Consider the following 20,217-nt stretch of genomic DNA (forward strand, 5'->3'; position numbering starts at 1 on the left):
GAAGATTGAAGCTGGGGCAGAAAGCATTGCTAGAAAGTTAGTTTCCATGACATTCAATGTTTTGGCAGAAACATGAACTTGAACAAAGTCTTCGTTGGTCCTGCTCTTAAGTACAGTACCTGCTTGGTTGCACATCAACAATACAGACTTTCCTTTGAGTTATCCAGTGGTCAGCAACCAGTTAAAGATCTCATTGATCACTTTGAACACATCAGAAATGAATACTGCTTGTGGAAAAAGAGATTTAAAGTTGCTAAATCTCTAAAAGCCCATAATACTTGAGTTTTTTTTGTGACACTGAATTCAGACTTATTACAATTTTAACCATGTACCCCCCCCCCCCCCCCATCACCACCACCACCACCACCACCACCACCACCACCCCCTTCCAACACTGTTCCAAAATATTGAAGTGCCTATTGTGTCAAAGGCCACCTGAGAGATCCTCAAAGTCACTCGCATATCACTTTACACCCCAAGCATTTGAATACAAAGATCACTATCCCTTTCAGGTAACATGATTTTGTATAACTGACTGGCTAGATCTCAGAGGATTAAGAATAGAGTGAATTTCATTTCTCTTACATTTTTTTCCAAAGAGATGTCAGTGGGTCATCTAAACTGACAACTGAACAGCTGTTACATTTGCAGCTGTAGGGGTATGCAGAGTCCACTTCAGTGAAGACAAAAACTGAAGTTGTGAACTGTGTTAATGAACAATGGAATTTTTGCTACCCTCTTTGGGAATCAAAATAGTGAACTCTATGAATCAAAACAGTGAACACTGTGTTTAAATCCACATGTATTATTGAAAATGGTATTATATAACTAATAATAGAAGATGACAATCCAAACATAATACATTTTCTGTCCTGTCGGTGCAGCAGCCCACACAGAAACCACAAGATGTCCCCCAAGTTTCAATGAATAAAGCTGGATAAATACAACTCAGACAGGGAGACAACACAGATGGAGAGACAGACAGACAGACAGACAGAGAGAGAGAGAGAGAGAGCGTGCTTTAACACAGAAAGCAGTAGTCAGACTATCTAAGGGTTTCAGTACATGAGCAATGACATACAGACTTACAGTATGTATTAAACCAGAATGATCTTGTATACCATGTTCAACAATATAAAGCCGGCAGTTTTAGGCAATCTCAGGCATCGCACTGGATTGCAGATTTGCCAACTAAATAACTTGCATATCATTAGCTAGTCAAGAGCTAGCTCACCAACCAGGTTAGTTTAGCATATTCATTATTCTGAAACTTAGCATATTTGACATTCTGAATTCTTCATGAAAAAGATGCATTGTTGACTTGACATGAACAATTAGCTAGCTAACTTCCGCCATGTTGCATGATGCAAGTGTTCCATAGCTAACTGGCTAATATACTCTATTCTGTGTCAGCTACATAGTAAAAAAAGCATGTCTCACAAAGTCATTGGTCAAATTATTGCCAATTAGCTAGCTTGTGACAGAAATAATATCACTGCCTAAAGAACTGACTGTGGCGAGCTAGCAAACCTGCTATAAGGTACTATCTATGATGAACTCCTGACTCTGATAGGCCTCTCAACACTGATTTGCACACGTTGCTCCGTCCTTAACTTAACTGAAGCCGACACCCTGTTGTGACAGCCCAGTGTGAAAGCAAACGAAAACCAGACTGACAGATTCAAGTTCCTACAAGATTAGCTTCAGACTGGTATCTAACCCCTGTGATAGATCACAAACCAAGAGAGAGAGAGTGAGTGTGTGTGTGTGTGTGTGTGTGTAATAGAGAGAGAGAGAGAGAGAGGGAGAGAAAGAGAGTGAAAGTGAGAATGAAACATGAGTGTAGACCTCACAGAGGGCTATAGAGCTGCTCCAACCCACTGCTGATGTCTATGCTGCCATTCAATCACCCTATCATCTACTTTTTGTTACATTCCACAATCTCCTCAAGACTATGACTGATGGGCCAATCAGGATCCATGTTACAAGGCTATAGGTCATTATGTCACAAAAAACACAAATATGGCTGAAAACATAACAACAATTCAATCTGTGTGTGTGGCACGGTATCACACTGAATGGACAAATGACCCCTTTCATAAATATTCTTAAAAGACTTTTACACATAATCTATTTTTACAGTTTTTTTTTGTTCCCGATTAACGAATCAAGTCAGATAACAAATGAATTCCCTTTCTTAAATATCTAAAATATCTCTTGCTCTAATGTTTAGCAGTAGCAGTAGTCTTGGACATGTTTGCAATTCAAACACAAAATGGAATCCCAGTATTCAACAGTATGCCTCTTCAAATCTGTCTGCACTTCTAAGTGAGGAGGTCAAAAGACTCATTAAAAATCCCTGATTTGTATTGTGCTGTATAAAAAAAAAGGATTTAAACATGCATTATTCAGGACAATTGCACTAAAACCAGATAAACATAAAGCAGTGACATCACACAAATTTAATCATACAAATCGATTAGCTGACATATTTATTTATGGTCATTTCTGGCATTGGCATCCCCTGCTTCCGTACAAGTCAGAAATACATTCGAGATGCACACAGAGCAGTGCTGGTTTGACTTAACTTAACTTGACTTCTGACCTCTCCTTTTTCTCTCTATTTTCCCATTTCTTCTTCTTTTCCCCTGTTCTTCCGTGTTCCCAAGGTGATGACTGACCCCTTTAAAGGGTCACTAAGCAAAGCCCCTCTATCTTAGCACTTCTTGCGGGATTCCTCTCGGACAGCAGTATGCTTTTCGCACAAAAGAAAATGCAGAGGTGCGATCCTAGAGACAGACCTGGGCCCTCCTCTCGAGGTGCTTGGGAAGGCGCAGCGTGCGGGCCACTCCAGCTGTCCCGTCATGCAGAAATTGACTTTGGAACAGTTTCTGCCAAAATTTTTGTGATCCTTGCCCCCCCCTCCCCCCCCCCCTTGCATGCACTTTGACAGATAAAATAAAGGCATTTTAACCTCATATATCAACATCCTCAATGGTCCTTCATAAGGCATTTCTTTTTTTTTCAAGATGTGCTGTAAAAGGTTTAAAAACAAAAGGCAGATGTGCACTTAAAGCAAGTTAGGATTTCGGTTCATTTTGCTTTGTTGTTTCATACATATCTGTCTGAACCAGGCTGATCAAGTCTGATCTCATCGAGAGATGTGTTCTCGATCCAACCTTAATGGCACCTTCCCCTTCAGAACAGTATGCACTGGCTATTCACAACATGAAAAATCAGAAATGGCAAAGCAGGAAAGAGAGAGTAAGAACCCCTCAAAACCCAAAAATATCTCTGCTGAACAAACTCCAAAGAATAAAAGGAATCAATCTTTTAAACAACTGAAAAATATCAGCAGCTGGCTGAAAAGGTCATCGTTTCTTTCTATCCTCTTCCTTTCCTCTTCTTTGGAAGGGGGTGGGGGGTCAGATTTTGACAGTGTGGGCATGCTTCTTGCAAAGGGGCTTGTCCTTTTTGGAGAAGAAAGACTGACCTTCCAGACTGGTGCAGCACACCTGAGACCAAAACAATGGACAAGGTCAAGGTCAAACCTGAGCTGGACAGACAGATTATGTTTCTATAATCTCTCTCACTGACTCATGGACTCACTGACTCACTCACTCAACAACTCAATCACTCACTAACTTACTGACTGACTCACTCAATTAATCACTCATCACACGTACCGAGCACACAAAGCAGGTGTCATGCCAAGTGAACCCCAGGGCCTCCAGGAACTTATCTCCAGCCTCGATAGGGAAGTCGCAGCCATGACAGCTTGTACCAAAGAGGTTGTAATAGTCTGGGAAATAAGAAAATGAATCACTTTTATCATGTGCCGAACACTTTAGCACTCTGTTACACATGGGCGTAAATTACGGGGGAGATGGGGGGGTTGTAACTCCCGCAATAATCAAAACCGGCCAATACAACCCCCCCAAATAATTATATTCATGGAGACCTCAACCCCCCCCATGTTCAACCCAAAGTTACGACCTTGCTGTTACAAGATTCATTCTCCAATTGCTTTGTTACTCTATTCTGTGTACCACACTACCAGTTCTATGTCCCAAGTTATGTCAGTCTTAAGCAACTGGGCTTCTCTTCTTCCCAGCAGATGAGGTCATTTGTTTGGTGTTCTATGTGTTGACTTACATACGTGCTGTGTTCAGTGGCCAACGCCCGTGTCTCCTCACCTGCTTCGCAGTAGGGCACCCCATCCTCCAGGTGGAAGGTGTTGCTGCGGATTGGCTGCTGGCAGGATGAACACAGGAAGCAGTACACGTGCCAGGTCTGCTTCAGGGCGTTGATCACTTCCTGTGAGGGGAGGGCACCAGATATATCAGCCCCACGTGACTCAGTAACAATAAGCTGAGCACCACACCAAAAGTAACAGTCCAATCACACAGCTTGCACGTCGGTCATGGTAACACGATACAGGCTTCTTTCACAGCCAGAAGGAGCTTGTTAAAAAGCACCCTGGGTTGCTCTATGAGCAAATAAAAATCAGGAAAAGTGTTTGGTTGGACATAATAAGCATTCATAAATCAACTTTTTACTGCAAGGGCTATTTACTTGGTGTGTGCTGCGTGCATCCAATTAAACACTTTCCCAGGGGCTCATTTAAAAAGAACACCTCAACTTCTTTGGAAAACCAAAGCTCATTTTCAGCTTCCAACGGATGCAGTCGCAAGGTGCACTGTAACATTCAATGATCACCGCATGGTAAACTGCTTGTAATTTCCAAAGAAGAGTTCAAAGCCCCATTGAAAGCTGCAGAGCACCAGAGGGAAACAGGACAAGTCCCGAAAACCGAGCGTTCTTTGCGCATCTCCCTCTCTTTGCCTGTCGGTGACCTCCCCGGCATGTCTGGAGGACGGGCGCAAGGCTATTTGAAGTGGGCCAGCGCCGGGGGAAGCCAGGCGGGCCAGTGCTCACTGTAACACGTCTGACCGTGGAGCCCAGCTCTCTCTATCCCTCCAGGGCCACATGATAGAGATTACAGCCACATACCGCTTTCCCACAGCTCTGGCCCCGAGGTGGGGGGGGGGGAGGATTAAGGAGGGTGGAGAGGGAGAGGGAGAGGGAGGGAATGCAAGCATGAGGGCAGCGGGACACCGGAGGTCCACGCGCTTCCCCGAGGCCTGCATGTCTGTGGTCCGCCCAGCTTTCCCACAATTCCCTGCAGACGAGGGCGTGCGCTTTCAGGCCGGACGGGACGCACGGCCACTCACCCCCAGGATCTTCTGCTGGCAGCGGCCGCACGTCGGGGCGAAGAACTCCTCATAGCAGTGCTCGCAGTACACCGACCCCCTCTCCTCCACGAAGCCGATGTCAGCCAGGGAGGTGCGGCAGTGTGCACAGTTGAACTCCTCAGGGTGCCACGACTTCCCCATTGCCACCAGGAAAGGACCCCTGAAGGAGGCACGGAGATACCATTTCAATGAATGACAAAGTTACAGCGGGCAGGGCCTCACTGATCAGACAGTCCCAATGAGATATAGGAAGGCTCAAATGACCAATTATCCAAAACCAATTTTTATAAGCAGGTAAAGCTCATTAAGGAAGACTTAGCAAGAGCCTACAATTTGTATATTGTATTTTCTGCATTCTTAAATGCTCCAAATCTGACTCAACTGCTGCACAGCAGATACTGTACTGAGGCTGTGTATGCACGCTTATGTCTGACATCAAGCAGTCTATAACACTATAAACCACTATAAACCAAGCTAGGGTGTTCCTTAACGTTTCTGCCCTTTTAATTAGGCAAGCAATTATGGCAAACATTAACAGGCTTCATAATAGCAGAGCATTTCTGAACAATCTCATTTAAGAGTGTCTGCCTCTCCCATAAGAAGACTCTCATTGATCACACCTACTTATACCTATTAACACTAAACATGATACAGGCATCAATAATGGAGTGGATAAAGTCTCTTTTGGGAGACTTTGGAGGATTCTCCTCTGCACACTGTGGGGATGCAGCTGCGAAGCAAATGGCAGGGGGGTGGGGGTAATGTGGGGGGGGGTGGTGTCTTTGCAGGGCTTTGCAAGCGTGACCCCTGAGGGCCCACCCACTGCCACAATGGCCGCTGGGATACAGGTTACAAATAGGATGATTAGCCTAAGTGGCAAGACAACAGAGGGATATTTAATGCAGACAATGGTCACTCTAAACTGATCCGTCACAGACACCTTTTGGCAGGGGCCTGCATCCGCCACCCTATCTGCAGGGCGCGGCGTAACGCACACTCCGGCTAGCTCCCCGCTCACAATGGGGGGCGGGGGTGGCGGCAACACCTGACCCCAGTCTTAGCTACCGTCCGATAATGAGCCGGCGAAGGCTGTGAACTGTAATTACGCTGAGACGGGAGAGCCGCCGGCCCTCCCTCCCGCCCAGCCTTTGGCTGTCATGTTAAATTGATCAGTCCTGACTCTCTCCGCAAATTAAATTATGAACCCTACACCATCATACCTCAGGCACGGGGGCGCTTATCAGACCAGAGATTCCATTTCCCCCCTACTTCTCTTTCCTTAGATGTGGCCCTTCTGTATGGCTCTGCTGAATATAGCTGTTATCGGTACCACACAATGCAAGGCGTGTAGCTACAGACCGTGGCGTGCACTCTGAGATGAAAGTGCTTGCGTTCATTAGCAATGTCATGCTAATGACATGTGTGTCGACGAGGTGCTGTTGAACTGGTACAGAGGGCACAGAAGGGAACGTTTCCACAGAGCAAGGGGGTGAAAGTCCTCTATCAGAGATTATCACAGCAATTATTGCCCTGAGCCATGCTCGTGCAGTATGGACACAACACCAACAGAGGCATGTTTTAGAGTCTGGCTGATGATTGGTTCTTATTTCCATGGACCTCTTGGCTTCTTGTTGTGATCAGGCAAGTCTAAACAATCCAAGTTCCTCAGGTAAAAGAGACAGTAGTAGAAATGTCTTCCACCACTGATGCTCGGCTCAGCTCATTACATAATTATAAGTTCCTCTGCTAATATAAAGGTTTTATCAATGACAGCACTTGGTTAAAGCCCATTAAAAGTGCTTTGAAAAAAGAGGGAGAACCCATTTTAACAAAAACTTCCAAGAGAGTGCTATTTCCTTCATTTACTTCAAAAATATCACACACACACACACATGCACGCACACGCACACGCACACGCACACACACACACACACACACACACACACACACACACACACACACGTGTATACTGTACATACACCTGATGAACAGAAACCAAACCTTTACCCTCCAGATATCCTCTGGGGATGTAATGAATATCATCAGGTATCATTACCTTTTTGTCTGCAAAACTTTGCATGCCTGAAACCAAAATGTGCACTGTGTAACATTGTTCTGTTTGAGCATCTGTCCTCATGTTTAAACTGCAGTCTTTTTAACCCCCATCTTTTTGCCTTTTTCATTGTTCTTATTTGTTAGTCTATTTGTTAGTTTTTAGTTATCTGTTTGTCTTTGTTAATTCTCTTTTCACAATGACATGGGTAAAGAAGTAATGAAAGAATCACTACTAAATCCAGTCAGCAGTAACTGAGTGGGAGAACCTATGCAAGGCAGGTCTGGCGTGTATGGCCGGGTCTGGCGTGTAAGGCCTGGTCTCGCGTCTAAAGCTGGGTCTCGCGTGTAAAGTCTGGTCTCGCGTGTAAGGCCGGGTCCTGCATGTGTAAGGCCTGGGTCTGGCACGTGTAAGGCCTGGTCTTGTGTGTGTAAGGCCTGGGTCTCATGTGTGTAAGGCCTGGGTCTCACGTGTGTAAGGCCTGGGTCGCGTGTGTAAGGCCTGGGTCTCGCACGTGTAAGGCCTGGGTCTCGCACGTGTAAGGCCTGGGTCTCGCACGTGTAAGGCCTGGGTCTCGCGTGTAAGGCCAGGTCTTGCGTGTAAGGCCAGGTCTCATGTGTAACGCCAGGTGTTGCGTGTAAGGCCTGGGTCTCATGTGTAAGGCCAGGTGTTGCGTGTAAGGCCTCGGCCTCATGTGTAAGGCCAGGTGTTGTGTGTAAGGCCTAGGACACATGTGTAAGGCCAGGTGTTGCGTGTAAGGCCTGGGTCTCATGTATAAGGCCAGGTGCTGCGTGTAAGGCCAGGTCTCAGTCACACACCTGATCGCCATGTTGCAGTGTGCGCACATGGGCGTGCGCGTTCCTGCCGGCATGTGCTCCGCCCGTTGCACAAGGGAGTCCTCGTCTTTTGGGTGGGGCTGGGGGATGGGGCGCTCGGGCGGCAGGGCCCTCGGGTTGCTGTTGCTCACCATCCCATAGGATGGGGCAACATGTCCCACCTGGGGGCCTGACTTGAAGTACCCAGAGCCTGCAGGGAACAGAATCGGAGGGAAAAGGTCTGGATTTAGAGGATAGCTCAAACAACAGAGAGAGTCTTCAGGGGTCTTCAGGTGATGCCTGTGACATCAGGGCCCCCATTGCGAGAGCTCAGGACATCGAGCCATTCATTTTCACATTCCCGGGAGTCGGGGACACCCAGCAAAACACAACAAAACACTGCTGATCTGCAATCCCCGAACTGAACACGAGGCAAGGTCACCACCCAAAAGATGAGATGCTTGAGTTGAGATGCTTTTTTGGGGGGGGGGGGGGGGGGGTTTGGGCGACAAAGCCGTGGGATGCCGGAGGCTGAGGGAGCTCAGGGGTGCATGTGGGGGACCCTCTGTTTCCTTAAAATGGGGAGGACACATGCTGCACAAACACGTTAGGCATGCCAAGGAGGGAGCCAAGAGGAACCAACGGTGGATAGTGGCACGAGGCAGGAAATCAGTGAAACAGTGGCATAATCTGTATCATCTCCGGAGGTGCCACAAATGCCGCAGACCTGTCACTCAGCCCGACACGCCCGTGACAGATTTTTGGAACGACACCACAGAGAAGGGCAGGACGGCACTGGGGAGGGTTTCAAGTTGCGCAAAACATTCCGATTTCCAATTCTAATTGTAACTCTAATCTTCTGCTGATAAGTATCTAGGGGAGAGAGAAAGATAGAGGGAAAGGAGAGAAAGAGAGAGAGACAGAAGAAGGGAGAGAGAGAGCAAAATACAGAGAGGGGTGAGAAAGGTAGAGAGAGAAGCGGGACAGAGAGGGAGAAAGAGAGATGGAGAGAGAGGCAGAGAGAGAGAGAGAGTGAAAGGGAGGGAGAGGGAGGAGGAAAAAGAGGAAAGAGACATATCTTGATATCTGATATCTGAGACATATCTCTGGACGCTACAGAAAATAATTTAGGGCCCTGTCAAAAACAGGCTCCTCTCTCTGGTTCTCTCTGGATTTTCTCAATGCAGTAAGGTCTGGCCACAGCAACATCCATATAAACCAACGGATTTGACATCCAAGTAAAAATGATTCATTTGAATCTTTATTGCATCATTCCACTGATTCATTTTCTCTCTGATTCACTGTATTTGTGGTGGTAATTGGGTGGTACGTGACCCAGGCCCTGGTGGCACAGACTGTCGCTTTTGAAAGGCAGTGTTTGAGTGATGAGCCGCTCCGGTGCTGGGTGAGTGAGCAGAACATGGCCGGCTCAGGCCCCCTGTACCCGGGACAGGGGATTGGATGTCCCCGCGCATCTGGAGGGAGAATCCCAGATGTGGCGGTAATCCCCGCCGTCCCGCCATTCCGCGCCCTTTGAAGAGAGAGGCCGTAATCTCCTGGCTGATTGCTGGGCAGCTGGGATCACTCAGGGCACTGATGAGCCGTAATTGGGCAGATTAGGAGGTTCCTCTGGAGGATCCCTGAGCCCCCTGTCCCCGGGACAGGATTCTGGCCCAGACCGGTGACCCGCGGGGCAACGTGACATCAGCACTGCACTGACCCACTCCTCCTCTATTTTGAAACCTATAGGCTAAATTGAGCAGCTTTGTCCCCTTTTTTCAAAACCTCATACTTCTCATAGTTTTGATTATCAAGCGTCAGTTCACTGCTAACGACAGGAGGCGGAAACATTAGAATCCTTAGCCATGCCTTTGCGAGAGACTTTCGGGTGCAGGTCTTTTAAGAACCTATATCCTGAGCCCAAACACCTGACTCGAGGGTGCCTGCTGGGTGAAGCAGCCCTTTGTCTGCACCATCCAGGCACCCGTGTGCCCCCAATAAAACCCCACCCGCGCCGCTCTGACCAGCTCACTCGTTAGGCCACCCCAGGAGACTGCCCGCTCACTCCACTAGGAAAACAAGGGACCTTGCTCGCCAGGCTGAGAAAACAGGACCCCTACCACCACCCCTCCGCATATTCACACCCCCCCCCCCTTCAGGGCAGGGAGCAGGGGGCAGGGGGGCAGGAACGAGGACCTTGCCCCACGAAAAGCCTTACTCGCAGGACCTGCGGTCCCTTTGGTAAATATTTACCTTGCGGGGGGACCCACACCTCCCCAGCTGCGGGAGAGCAAGGTGAGCTCAGAGTCCCGTTCTCTGTAAGGTTCCTTTGAGCGTGAAGCGGGGGGAGGATAAAAACCAGCAGCGCTGCAATGACCTCTTCCACAATGTATTTCACGCTCGGCGGACGGAAAATAACTTTCCATTCTCGCTCGCTCGATGCAACAAGGTTCACTTCAGCACTTAGTCCACTAAATCACAATTTTACGCCTCTCTTGGATTTCAAACAAAACAGGCAGGTTAAACAAAAACAGCCCGCCCGCGGAAACCGCGCCGTTAAAAAGTCCGCGCGGCTGACGTCTGAGGCGTTTTTCCAAGCTTGGTTTATAAGCGTGGGGCCTGCATTCTGACACGATTTATTCAATATACCATGTGTATATTTCCAGAATAAGTGATAAAAATGAACCTTCCACCCATGGAACTGAAAACACCTGATGCTTTGTGGCTAATTTTGAGCTGTGTGCACGATTCAAATCAAAACAAGACATCTGGCACAAGCCATGAATGAACTAATAAAGTGTATGAGAAGGGAAAGCCTAGCATTACCAGAGTGCCAAAGGTGCATCTGGAAAATATTCCATCCAAACATATGAGGCTTGGGTAATCCTGAAGACTAGAACTTTGAGGTCCTGTATTCAGGGCTTGATTCTCTTTGGAGGGACTAAGAGTACGTGGAAAAGGCACATGGACCAACACATGTGTTTTGCGAGTAGGACTGGACGCAGACGGTCTTGTCTATGCTGCAGCTTTAGCTGGCAGTTTTGATAACAGTGTGTTGCTGCCCCCAGCTGGGAATTTTGTTAATTACAGTTCCTTTGGAACAAAAAGTTTCACTGTTCCATCTGCACGGACACCTTGCTGATAGAGTAAAGCCTAATTGCACAGGGTAATTGATTGCAACATGGGAACAGAGCAGCAATTTCATTATTAGTAATTAGCTATGGGGATCAAAGATTCTAGTTTTCCCTGCATGTGATTTTCTGAAAGCACACGTCATGTGGCTTTGCCTCACACATGAAAATCATCCAAGGTAACATGCATTTTGCACTCTGTATGAATACTTCCATAACTTTTCCATCACGCTAAAAGAACGAACGTGGTTTTAATTCACTTCAAGTCTATGTTCCCTCCAGACCACTGCGTTTTGCTACTGAACGGCGTCACAAATTCACTTTCCAGAACCTTCTCCGCTGTTGTCCCCCAATGGTGGATGGACTTCAACACTTCATCTGACACAACTCTTCCGCGCTCACCTGAACACCTGAAACACTACCACCTAAAGCAACTTCATGTATAAACTTTGTTTTCCATGAAATAAAAAAAAATCTATGGTGTTATGCATAACTATTTCTACCAGCTAGCCTGTACCTCGTCTGTCCAACTAGTGACACTTGGTCATGCTGCTCTTCTAAGATTGTTGACTCCTTATCTGGCTTTTTTCTTGTGTTGTACTCTACCTCACTTGTAAGCCACTTTGGATAAAAGCGTCTGCCAAATGAATAAATGTAAATATAAATGTAATTCAAAGGCCAGTAAGATAACCAAAGGGTCCCCACACTAACATTGTTACATTTAATAGTAAGTGGCAGCAAATTAATGAATTGGCAAGAAAGAACGTGGCTGGTTTGTGTAAAAGATGTTTTAGATTCTGAACATTTCCACGACAGTGCAATATTTGACCACTTTCTTAGCAGGCAGCAGGACTTAACAGGAGTCCTGTTATAGGATAGCAGGATATAGCAGGATAGAAATATTTTCATTAATTTTCAAGTACTGTGGAAGCCCTGGATGTAGTAAGCATCCAAAATCAAATCAAATCAAATCAAATCAATCAAATCAAATCCAGTCTTACCACCAACCAATAAGGTAAGATTTTTGAAATGTTCATCTGGTGTCTCTGCCCAAGACATTACATTATATTATATTATGTATTGTATAAAGACATCCAACAGTGACACATCTCACAAAGCCTTGTAAATCCGGTGGGGAAAGGTGGCCATTCCATGTACACACTCATCCAGAGAGACATGGGGGAGAGAGGACAGGCTGGTGTCTGCTGCATCGTCTGTCTGCCAGGGCATAGGCTCACCTTGGGCAGAAGGGGATTTGTAGGCAGTGCCAGGGGAGGGGTTAACGTTTCTCGGGGCACTGGCTGGGCTTTTGGTCATGGTCTTCACAGGCGATGTGATATGACTGGTAGGCTTGGCCTCATCAGCGAAATCACTGCAAAGACAAGGGAGGACAAGAGGGTCAGACAGAGTCACAGTCACTTCTCAGAGAACAGCAAGTCATGGTCAAACCCCCAACACAGAGGACAAGACACACTCACCTCACAGAGGACAGAGGGTAAGACACGGTCACAGTCACCTCACATAGGACAGAGGGTAAGACACGATCACAGTCACCTCACAGAGGACAGAGGGTAACACAGTCACAGTCAGCTCACACAGGAGAAGAAGTGAGACACATTTACATTCACCTTATAGGGAAAAAAGGAGATTTGTGACACAGCCATGAGCTGTGGTTGAGCATGTTCACAGTGACAGATAAGCAGCCACTGTGAACATGCTCCTGCACAGACAGACAGACACGCGCGCACACACACACACACACACACACACACACACACACACAGCCATGCACTGCCAATCCAGATAGCAAAACTAATGAGATGGTGGCTCATGAATTTAGGACACAATGTTCTCTTAGCGAAGCCTCCATGCACAAGTGCTGATTTGAAATGAGCACCTAGGGGCTGGACTGCGTCTCCAGACAGATTCCAGCACGCCGCTGCAAGGGCCTGGAGGGGGAAACTCTCACCTATTCACTGCTTCTACAATCCTGGGCCCAGAGGCCGCTGTCTGAGGTATGAGGGAAGAAATAAACAAAAACCAAGTTGGCCTTTAGTATCTGTGATTCCTGGGTGGGCCAGACCTCTCATTAAGGCCTACCCACAATCCTAATGGTGCCAACTGCTCAGCATCAGTCTCCCTCATGCCCGGAGACAGCCCCTAGGGTCACTCTGTTATGGCAACGGCGGTCGTGGTAACGGGGAAACGAGACTCAGCACTTGTGCTTCTGGCCCCTGACCAAGAAGACCGCTCTCATCGGCGAGACTCAAACAACACAAAGCACTCATCCTCAGCCTCCCAACACTGACCTAAAATCAGACCCCCCCATCCCCTGATCACAGGTTTACCCTGTCACTGCCACAAGCAAAACCCAGGGGCGTTCCTGTGTCACTTCTCCTCAACTCCCATTCCTGGCCCCTACATCATTTTAACCCCATCACTGCTGCATCACTTCATCCCACTTTATCATCACATGATGTTTCGCCCCATCATTACTTCATATCATTGTATCCCCATGGCTACCCCCTACATCACTTTGACCCTCATTACTATCCCCTACATCACTCTGACCCCACTCACTGTCCCCTATATCACTTCAGCCCCATCTCTACTGCTTACATCACTTTCCCCCATCATTGTCCCTCACATCACTTTATCCCCAACCGACCCCTTTACATCACTTTACCCCCAACCATCCCCGCTACATCATCAGAGTCCCAACACAGCAAGCAAACCCCCCACACACCAGGCTACCACACACAAAGATCAAATAGTTGAGAGAATAGTTACCTAAGGATATAGACAGCACTTACAGGAGAGGAGAAAGACAGGTCACTAAGGTCAGTGACAGACTGGTGCCAGGAGACACTTCCGGAAGGAGACAGGGAAGGAAAGAAGGAGAGGAAGAAAGAGAAGGGATGAAATGAGCAAAGCAGACAGAATGAGGACCCCTTGTCCACCTATACTCACACAATAAAGGCCTCATCATTTGAGAGCAGAGAAATCATGGTGTCTCTCACAGTAATGAATGTGTCTGTACCACCCAATGAAATACAGCATATGTCATTTTTCATTCGTTTATTTACTTCTTTATTTTTTACCAATTAGGTTTATTGTCTTTCTTTGATGTATAGAGATATGAAGTGAGATATCTGTACTGCTGCTTCCATAAGCCATTGGCACTGCTAAGAGGGAAAAATACATATGACAGAAGTTACTCTAACCAGACATGGCCCAGCCCTCCACTCATTACAGCCAATTACCAGGCAGCTCATTAATAAACACCACCAGTGAGCTCAATTAGGAGGGGACTGGATTGGATTAGGGGTGGTCTCCGGGGGACACCATGGCTTGGCTGATCCAATATACTCTTATATAGAGTAAGTTACAATTTTATCCATTTATACAGCTGGATATTTACTGAGGCAATTTTGGGTTAAGTACCTTGCCCAAGGGCACAGCAGCAGTGCCCCTGCGTGGAATTGAACCAGCAACCTCTCCATTACAAGCCCTGCTCCTTACAGCTACACCACACTGCTGCCCCTTCATTCATCAACAAATAACATAATGAAGGATAAAGAGCTCTTCAGTGGTTTCAGTGGATTCATGTGCACTGAGTAAGATCACCCTGCCACTGATCTATATTGCTGTAAGGGATGGATACTCATATCATGCTAAAGTTACTGAATAGCACTGACGCCAGGATCAGTATAGGATATCCTGTAGTATCTATGTCCCTAAATTCCTTGACCCAGTGCCAAATGGAAAAACAGTGAGGGCGACCATTTACTGAGTGCCACTAGGAGAGTCAGACTACACTCTTGGCCATTCCTACTCCACCCTCACCCCTCTCCGGCCATGGCTGGTTAAAACCAGTTCTCCCTCTGATTATCAAGGGACCAGGCCAATCAACGTTTACCACAGTCAAGTCTCTGATCCCGCTCTGAGCTCAGGGAGGAACGGGCAGTGGAGAAATGGAGCTGGGGGGAGGGGGGGTAGCCATCTCGGAGAGCAGGTGGACCCACAATCCCCCCCCCCCCCCGGTCTGCCCAGCATAGAGGGCCGTCTCTCTCCGCCTCCGTGGACCCGTGTTTCAAAGGCCGCACCCGAGTGCCGCCGCGTCTCAGCTCCGCCAGAGACCAGAGCTCGCCGCCAAGTCATTCCGCGGCCGCCGCAGCTGCCATGCCACCACGTCCCCGAGACACAACACAGCTGTTGCCACGGCAGCGCGGCTGTTGCCGGGGCGGCGCGTGATGGGGGCCAGCGGTTGCGGGGCTCTGAGTGGCATGTTACCCGCTGTTTCACAGGTGGGCAAGGCCCCAGCGTGGCCCAGAGCCCAGAGCTGGCGTCTGCAGAGACGGCCTGTTCCATGGGAACAGAGAGCCCCTTCACACGGCAAGGTGGAGCCATCTGAGCGTACAAATACTCCTCATAACACTCAGAACACTACTACTGCTATGACTCCTCTACAAACTGATTGGCTCATTGCCTTTCACTCCCCTCTTAAGAACAGTCCTGATTGGATGAGATTTGACTGGTGCAGCGCTTAGAGGTGTTAGCCTCAGGTCTGGGCTGGGAAAGGGGGTCGATGAGCTTTGATCCAGATCCTCAGTGATTTCAAATAAAACTCCCAATGCACTGAAATTATCCAGACCACACATCTGTCTCTATTAACCTGCTTCAATGTAATTGTGGATTACAGGTAGATGTGGCTGGCAGCTGCAGCACATCTTCATTACAGTGCCCTAACACTGCCATGCTGAGTCTTCATTACAGAGCAGGAACCTCTCACCACCTCCCTTCCTGTCAGACACTCTGTTGTTGGCTGCTCTGTCTGTCTGTCATGTTCCTCTCTCTCAACTTAATTTAGCAGTTTTGAAACACTGGTGTTCACAAACAATGTTACAGCTGCCGCACTTTCATTTTGCATGGGTCTTTTATGGTTTGTATTGTAGCTGTGATTGCTGTACAAGTTCTAATAACATGGGTTTTGGTTCCCAAGGACGCTCAGCAGGCGAAGACCCTACGCCCACACTACCTCACATTCTACCTTTTGCTCTTCTGCAGATGGAGGGTACTGGTCGATCGGCGCTTTTTCTTCCGGAGTCTGAGGGGCGGGGCCTTGGAGATGGGGGTAATGAGGAGGGCGTCCAAGAGGGACGGTGAGATCGCCCCCTTTAGCAGCCTGCTCCGCCATAAAATGGGTGGTGGGAACCAGGGAAAGTGAAGACAGAAATAAACAGAGAAGGAGGAAAAGACTGCATGCTTTGTTAAAAAAATCCCCTTCTCTATAAACCAACCTTCTGTTCACTGATGTGGTGACATTAATGAAATGTGTAAGGTGGACCTTTCACAAAGGATCTATGTTCTACATCTATCACACACATACAGAGGGCTAATTTTCATGTATGTATGTATGCAATGACTCATGCTGAACGCTAAAGGTGCGTTTTAACCAAATGCGACGCGAAATTTACGAGCGACGCAAATGCGCGAAAAGTCAATGGCAGGAGGTGAATGGGCGGAGTTAATCACGGCGAAACTGCGAGTGACGCGAAATGGGTGAAAGGAGCGTTTGCTTGATTTAAAAAATGTTCAACTCGAGTGAAAATTTCGCCTGGCGAAAGCTAATCACCTTCAAGTAGGGCTAGAAGCCATGCCCCCTTTCCAGAAATCTGAGGCTGACTGGTGTTGTCCGTTAGCTGATGTTTCAAAACGTGGACCCATCATTGTGTTGACCATTAACTTTGAAACTTTAGAGAAACATTACTTCTTAAAAAAGAGATTTCACAAGAAATGACAAACTGCTTGTGTGCGGTATTTATATATGCTAATTAACTAGCCAGCTAGCAACGCAAGATAACATAGCTGTCTTCTATTGTGTCCAGCAAACTTGCTTGCAGCATTGGTGGAATCAAAAATGCTTGCTGTGACGTGGTGCGAAATTCGCTTGTTCATTTTTCCACGCAAGCCATCAAACCTGTACGAGGAAAGCGAAGCGAAATTTCCTGTCACATTCGGTTAAGACACACCTTAAAGGTGAATGCTCATCCACAATGCTAATAATAACAGACCCCAGCAATGGGTTGTCAGTTGGTCCAGCCATTTATGCAGTTGAAAGCCTTCTACCTCCTTAGCCACACACGTGCCTACACCCCACCCCACCCTCCAACTCCCTCATAGTGGCCAGTGGTCAGAGGCTCTACCTGGCCTGGGTGCTGACCACAGCGGAGATGGTGTCCGCTGCCCTCTGGGGGCGGGAGCTGGGGGTGAGCGGTGGTGGGCGGGGGGCGCCACGGGGCAGGAACTCCAGAGGGTTCAGTAAGAGTGCCTTCCTGTGTCCCCCACACAGAGTCACACAAGAGGGGTGGAAAAGACTTGGTACGTGTGAAGAGAAAAAGAAAAGTGCGACAGCACAGCTGATAAGAGAAAGCAGCTGAGACTCAGTTCTCTTTTGTGTAAGAGTAGAACCCCTGCGATAACGCAAAAACTACAGCATAAAAGGCTTGTTGTAACTGTCAGCTTGTCTAGTCAGCATTTCTGCATCCGGTTACTCTATCAAGGTCATTTGGTGTGGTTTAATTCCGAGCTGAACCCTTCTAGGCTTTGTAGGCTCTGTTGGCACGGTGACGCCTGTACCTCAGAGGTGTTGAGGAGCGGAAAGGCTTTAGAGTGGGAGCAGGAGAGAGCTGTGTGGAGACGGATGCCGTGGGGGACACCTGTGCCGCAGGGCTGAAGGGAGACAGAGCCACAGGCCCCGGGGGGACAGCAACAGAGAGGGACAGACAGATTGGTCACAATAAGACTGTGTCTAATCCAGAACCTGGTGAGGAGGTCAAACAAACGTGCCACAGAGACATCGCACATGCATTCATTCCAATGTCATCGCATACATGTTGACAACACAAGCTCCTATAGCAGATGCTGAGTCTTTGATGACTGCAGTTAGCCATGCAATTGCTTCATTCAGCGTAAACTTCAAAATTTTCAACTTTAGCTGTTATTTGTTTATAAAGACTGGCAATGCCTGTGTGTATTTGAGACAGGTAGAGGGGCTGGATCATGCTGATCCTTGACTGAGGGCGGACCCCTGCTGTACCGAAATTGGCTCAAATAAATAAATGTAAATGTAAATGTATGTGATTGAATGTATGCAAATTGAGTAATTCTGACATCTAGTGGCTCAAGGGGAAACAGCAGTGGGTCCTACAGGCAATAGGGTTTCTACTAAAAGGGCTCTTTATGAAGTGAGTAGTGAGGAGAATGAAATTAATCATATCCCAAAAGCGTATAGAATTAGAAATAAAGAGCAGTGTAGCACACAAACTCCAGTTTTACAACCTTCTGGTTCATTGACTGTAGAATCAAATAATGTTATAACTGATCCACACTCAAAAATTGCAACAGTAGTTTTTAAAAGCACAGGAGCTATAGAAATGCAGCATGGACAATGGGCTCAGCAGAGACTACAGAATGTGTGCTGAGTCTCTGTGCAAAAGAAGGCTACCTTCTGTGTTAGAGAAGAAGTCTTGAAATGGTAGAGGTCTACAGCCCACACACTGAGTACACTAAAGTGAAAGGAGGGGGTGAGGGACACCCTCGGGGCTTTCTAGAAAGATCTGTAATTAAAACCAGCTAAGGTATGGATGATGGGTAAATGGGACCATAGCAGAGATGAACAGGGAAGACAGTCTACCTGTCTGTGCATCTGCACAAGGACCCAGTCAAACCTGCACAGCCTCCACAGGGTGATTCCCCACTTCAAGCACCTCCTGACCCAGACATCAGATCAGCTAATCCAGCACAAACGCGATCAACCCCCATTCAGTGAAAAAAGCGTGAAACTGATCTGGGGCCAGTGCCTCAGGACGAGACGTATTGCAGGTCTCAACTGCCAAGATACAAGGGGAATTTGTTAAGACAGACAGTGGGACACTGGTGTGGCACAACGCCATTCGATTTCACACTGAGAGTGAGTCTGTTCAAGCTGTTACAGGGGTGACTCATAAGAAAGGTGAGCACATCTTGGTCCTGACTGGACAAGGTTTAAGTGTAGGGGGCAGTTTTACCTCTGCGGAGAAGAGGAAAGAGGGGATAGCACTACAGGTATCCGGAGGAAGGTATCTGAAAGTACACTGGGTGGACAGACAGAGGGACAGAGCAGGCATAAATGAATCACCAAATGCTCCTTCATAAGATCCTGTCTTACAAAAAAGGCACTGTTACCGCCCAACACGTGGAGAGGCCAGTGGTGGAGAAACGGCGATATGAGCGAGAGGAGGATTAATAATGTATGTGTTTTCAGAATGCTTTGTGCTGTTTTGTTATGCCCATGTTTGCCTCTATTCTACTTTTATATATTATTTTTTTTTCTTTTTGCTGATGCAATATTGATCATTCTTCCCCTGGGGACTGAACTAGTGAAAGGCAGTAAACACAAAGCTTCATTTCAGTTTTGTTTGCTTTTTGTTTCTTTATAGCTTATCACAGAAGAACAGGACATATAAATGATTCATAAATCGCAACAAATAAACGCCCCCTTTCGCTCCCTGTTGTGGCGCAAGACTGATAGAGGGAGACAATTTTGGGATTGTGTTTGAGCCCTTGAAGAAGCACAGAGAAATGAGCTAACCTGTATCATTCACAAGAGGGCGCTGTGGAGATACGTAATCCGAAATAAACAACTTGAGCCCATCTGCAGTTTACCCATCTGACAGTACACAGATGTGTACTGTGTAATGCTCTGTTTTATGCCAGTGAAAATGTGGCAGCAGTTTCTTAATGACATCAAGAGCATTGCATAAGCGCAAGTGAAATCTCATTTCATGGCTCATTTGCTCAATCACACACCTACACGCTGACTGCCACCGGCTGTGAATGTACCCAATGCTGTGAGCAGAGTAAGCTCACAACATTATCCATTTTTTGTTTGTACCTCTCAACAGATGTCAAAGCACCAGGGG

At 47.3% G+C, this 20,217-nt stretch overlaps 1 protein-coding gene across 3 annotated transcripts in view; it reads right to left on the bottom strand.

The window, feature by feature from the left end:
• Positions 1-3,030: 3,030 nt before the first annotated feature.
• Positions 3,031-20,217, bottom strand: part of LOC118776297 (PDZ and LIM domain protein 5-like) — a 101,756-nt gene continuing 84,569 nt past the window's right edge. For all 3 annotated transcript variants that reach the window (XM_036526522.1, XM_036526523.1, XM_036526521.1), the window contains 6 exons: positions 12,493-12,626; positions 8,127-8,334; positions 5,235-5,415; positions 4,197-4,317; positions 3,687-3,802; positions 3,031-3,515 (listed from right to left, as the gene is read on the bottom strand). In XM_036526522.1, the coding sequence (XP_036382415.1) occupies positions 3,426-3,515; positions 3,687-3,802; positions 4,197-4,317; positions 5,235-5,415; positions 8,127-8,334; positions 12,493-12,626 (850 nt within the window). In that variant the 3' untranslated portion in view covers positions 3,031-3,425. The remainder of the gene's footprint in view (positions 3,516-3,686; positions 3,803-4,196; positions 4,318-5,234; positions 5,416-8,126; positions 8,335-12,492; positions 12,627-20,217) is intronic.

Source organism: Megalops cyprinoides, chromosome 4 (genome assembly GCF_013368585.1).
Source record: "Megalops cyprinoides isolate fMegCyp1 chromosome 4, fMegCyp1.pri, whole genome shotgun sequence".
Classification (NCBI taxonomy): domain Eukaryota; kingdom Metazoa; phylum Chordata; class Actinopteri; order Elopiformes; family Megalopidae; genus Megalops; species Megalops cyprinoides.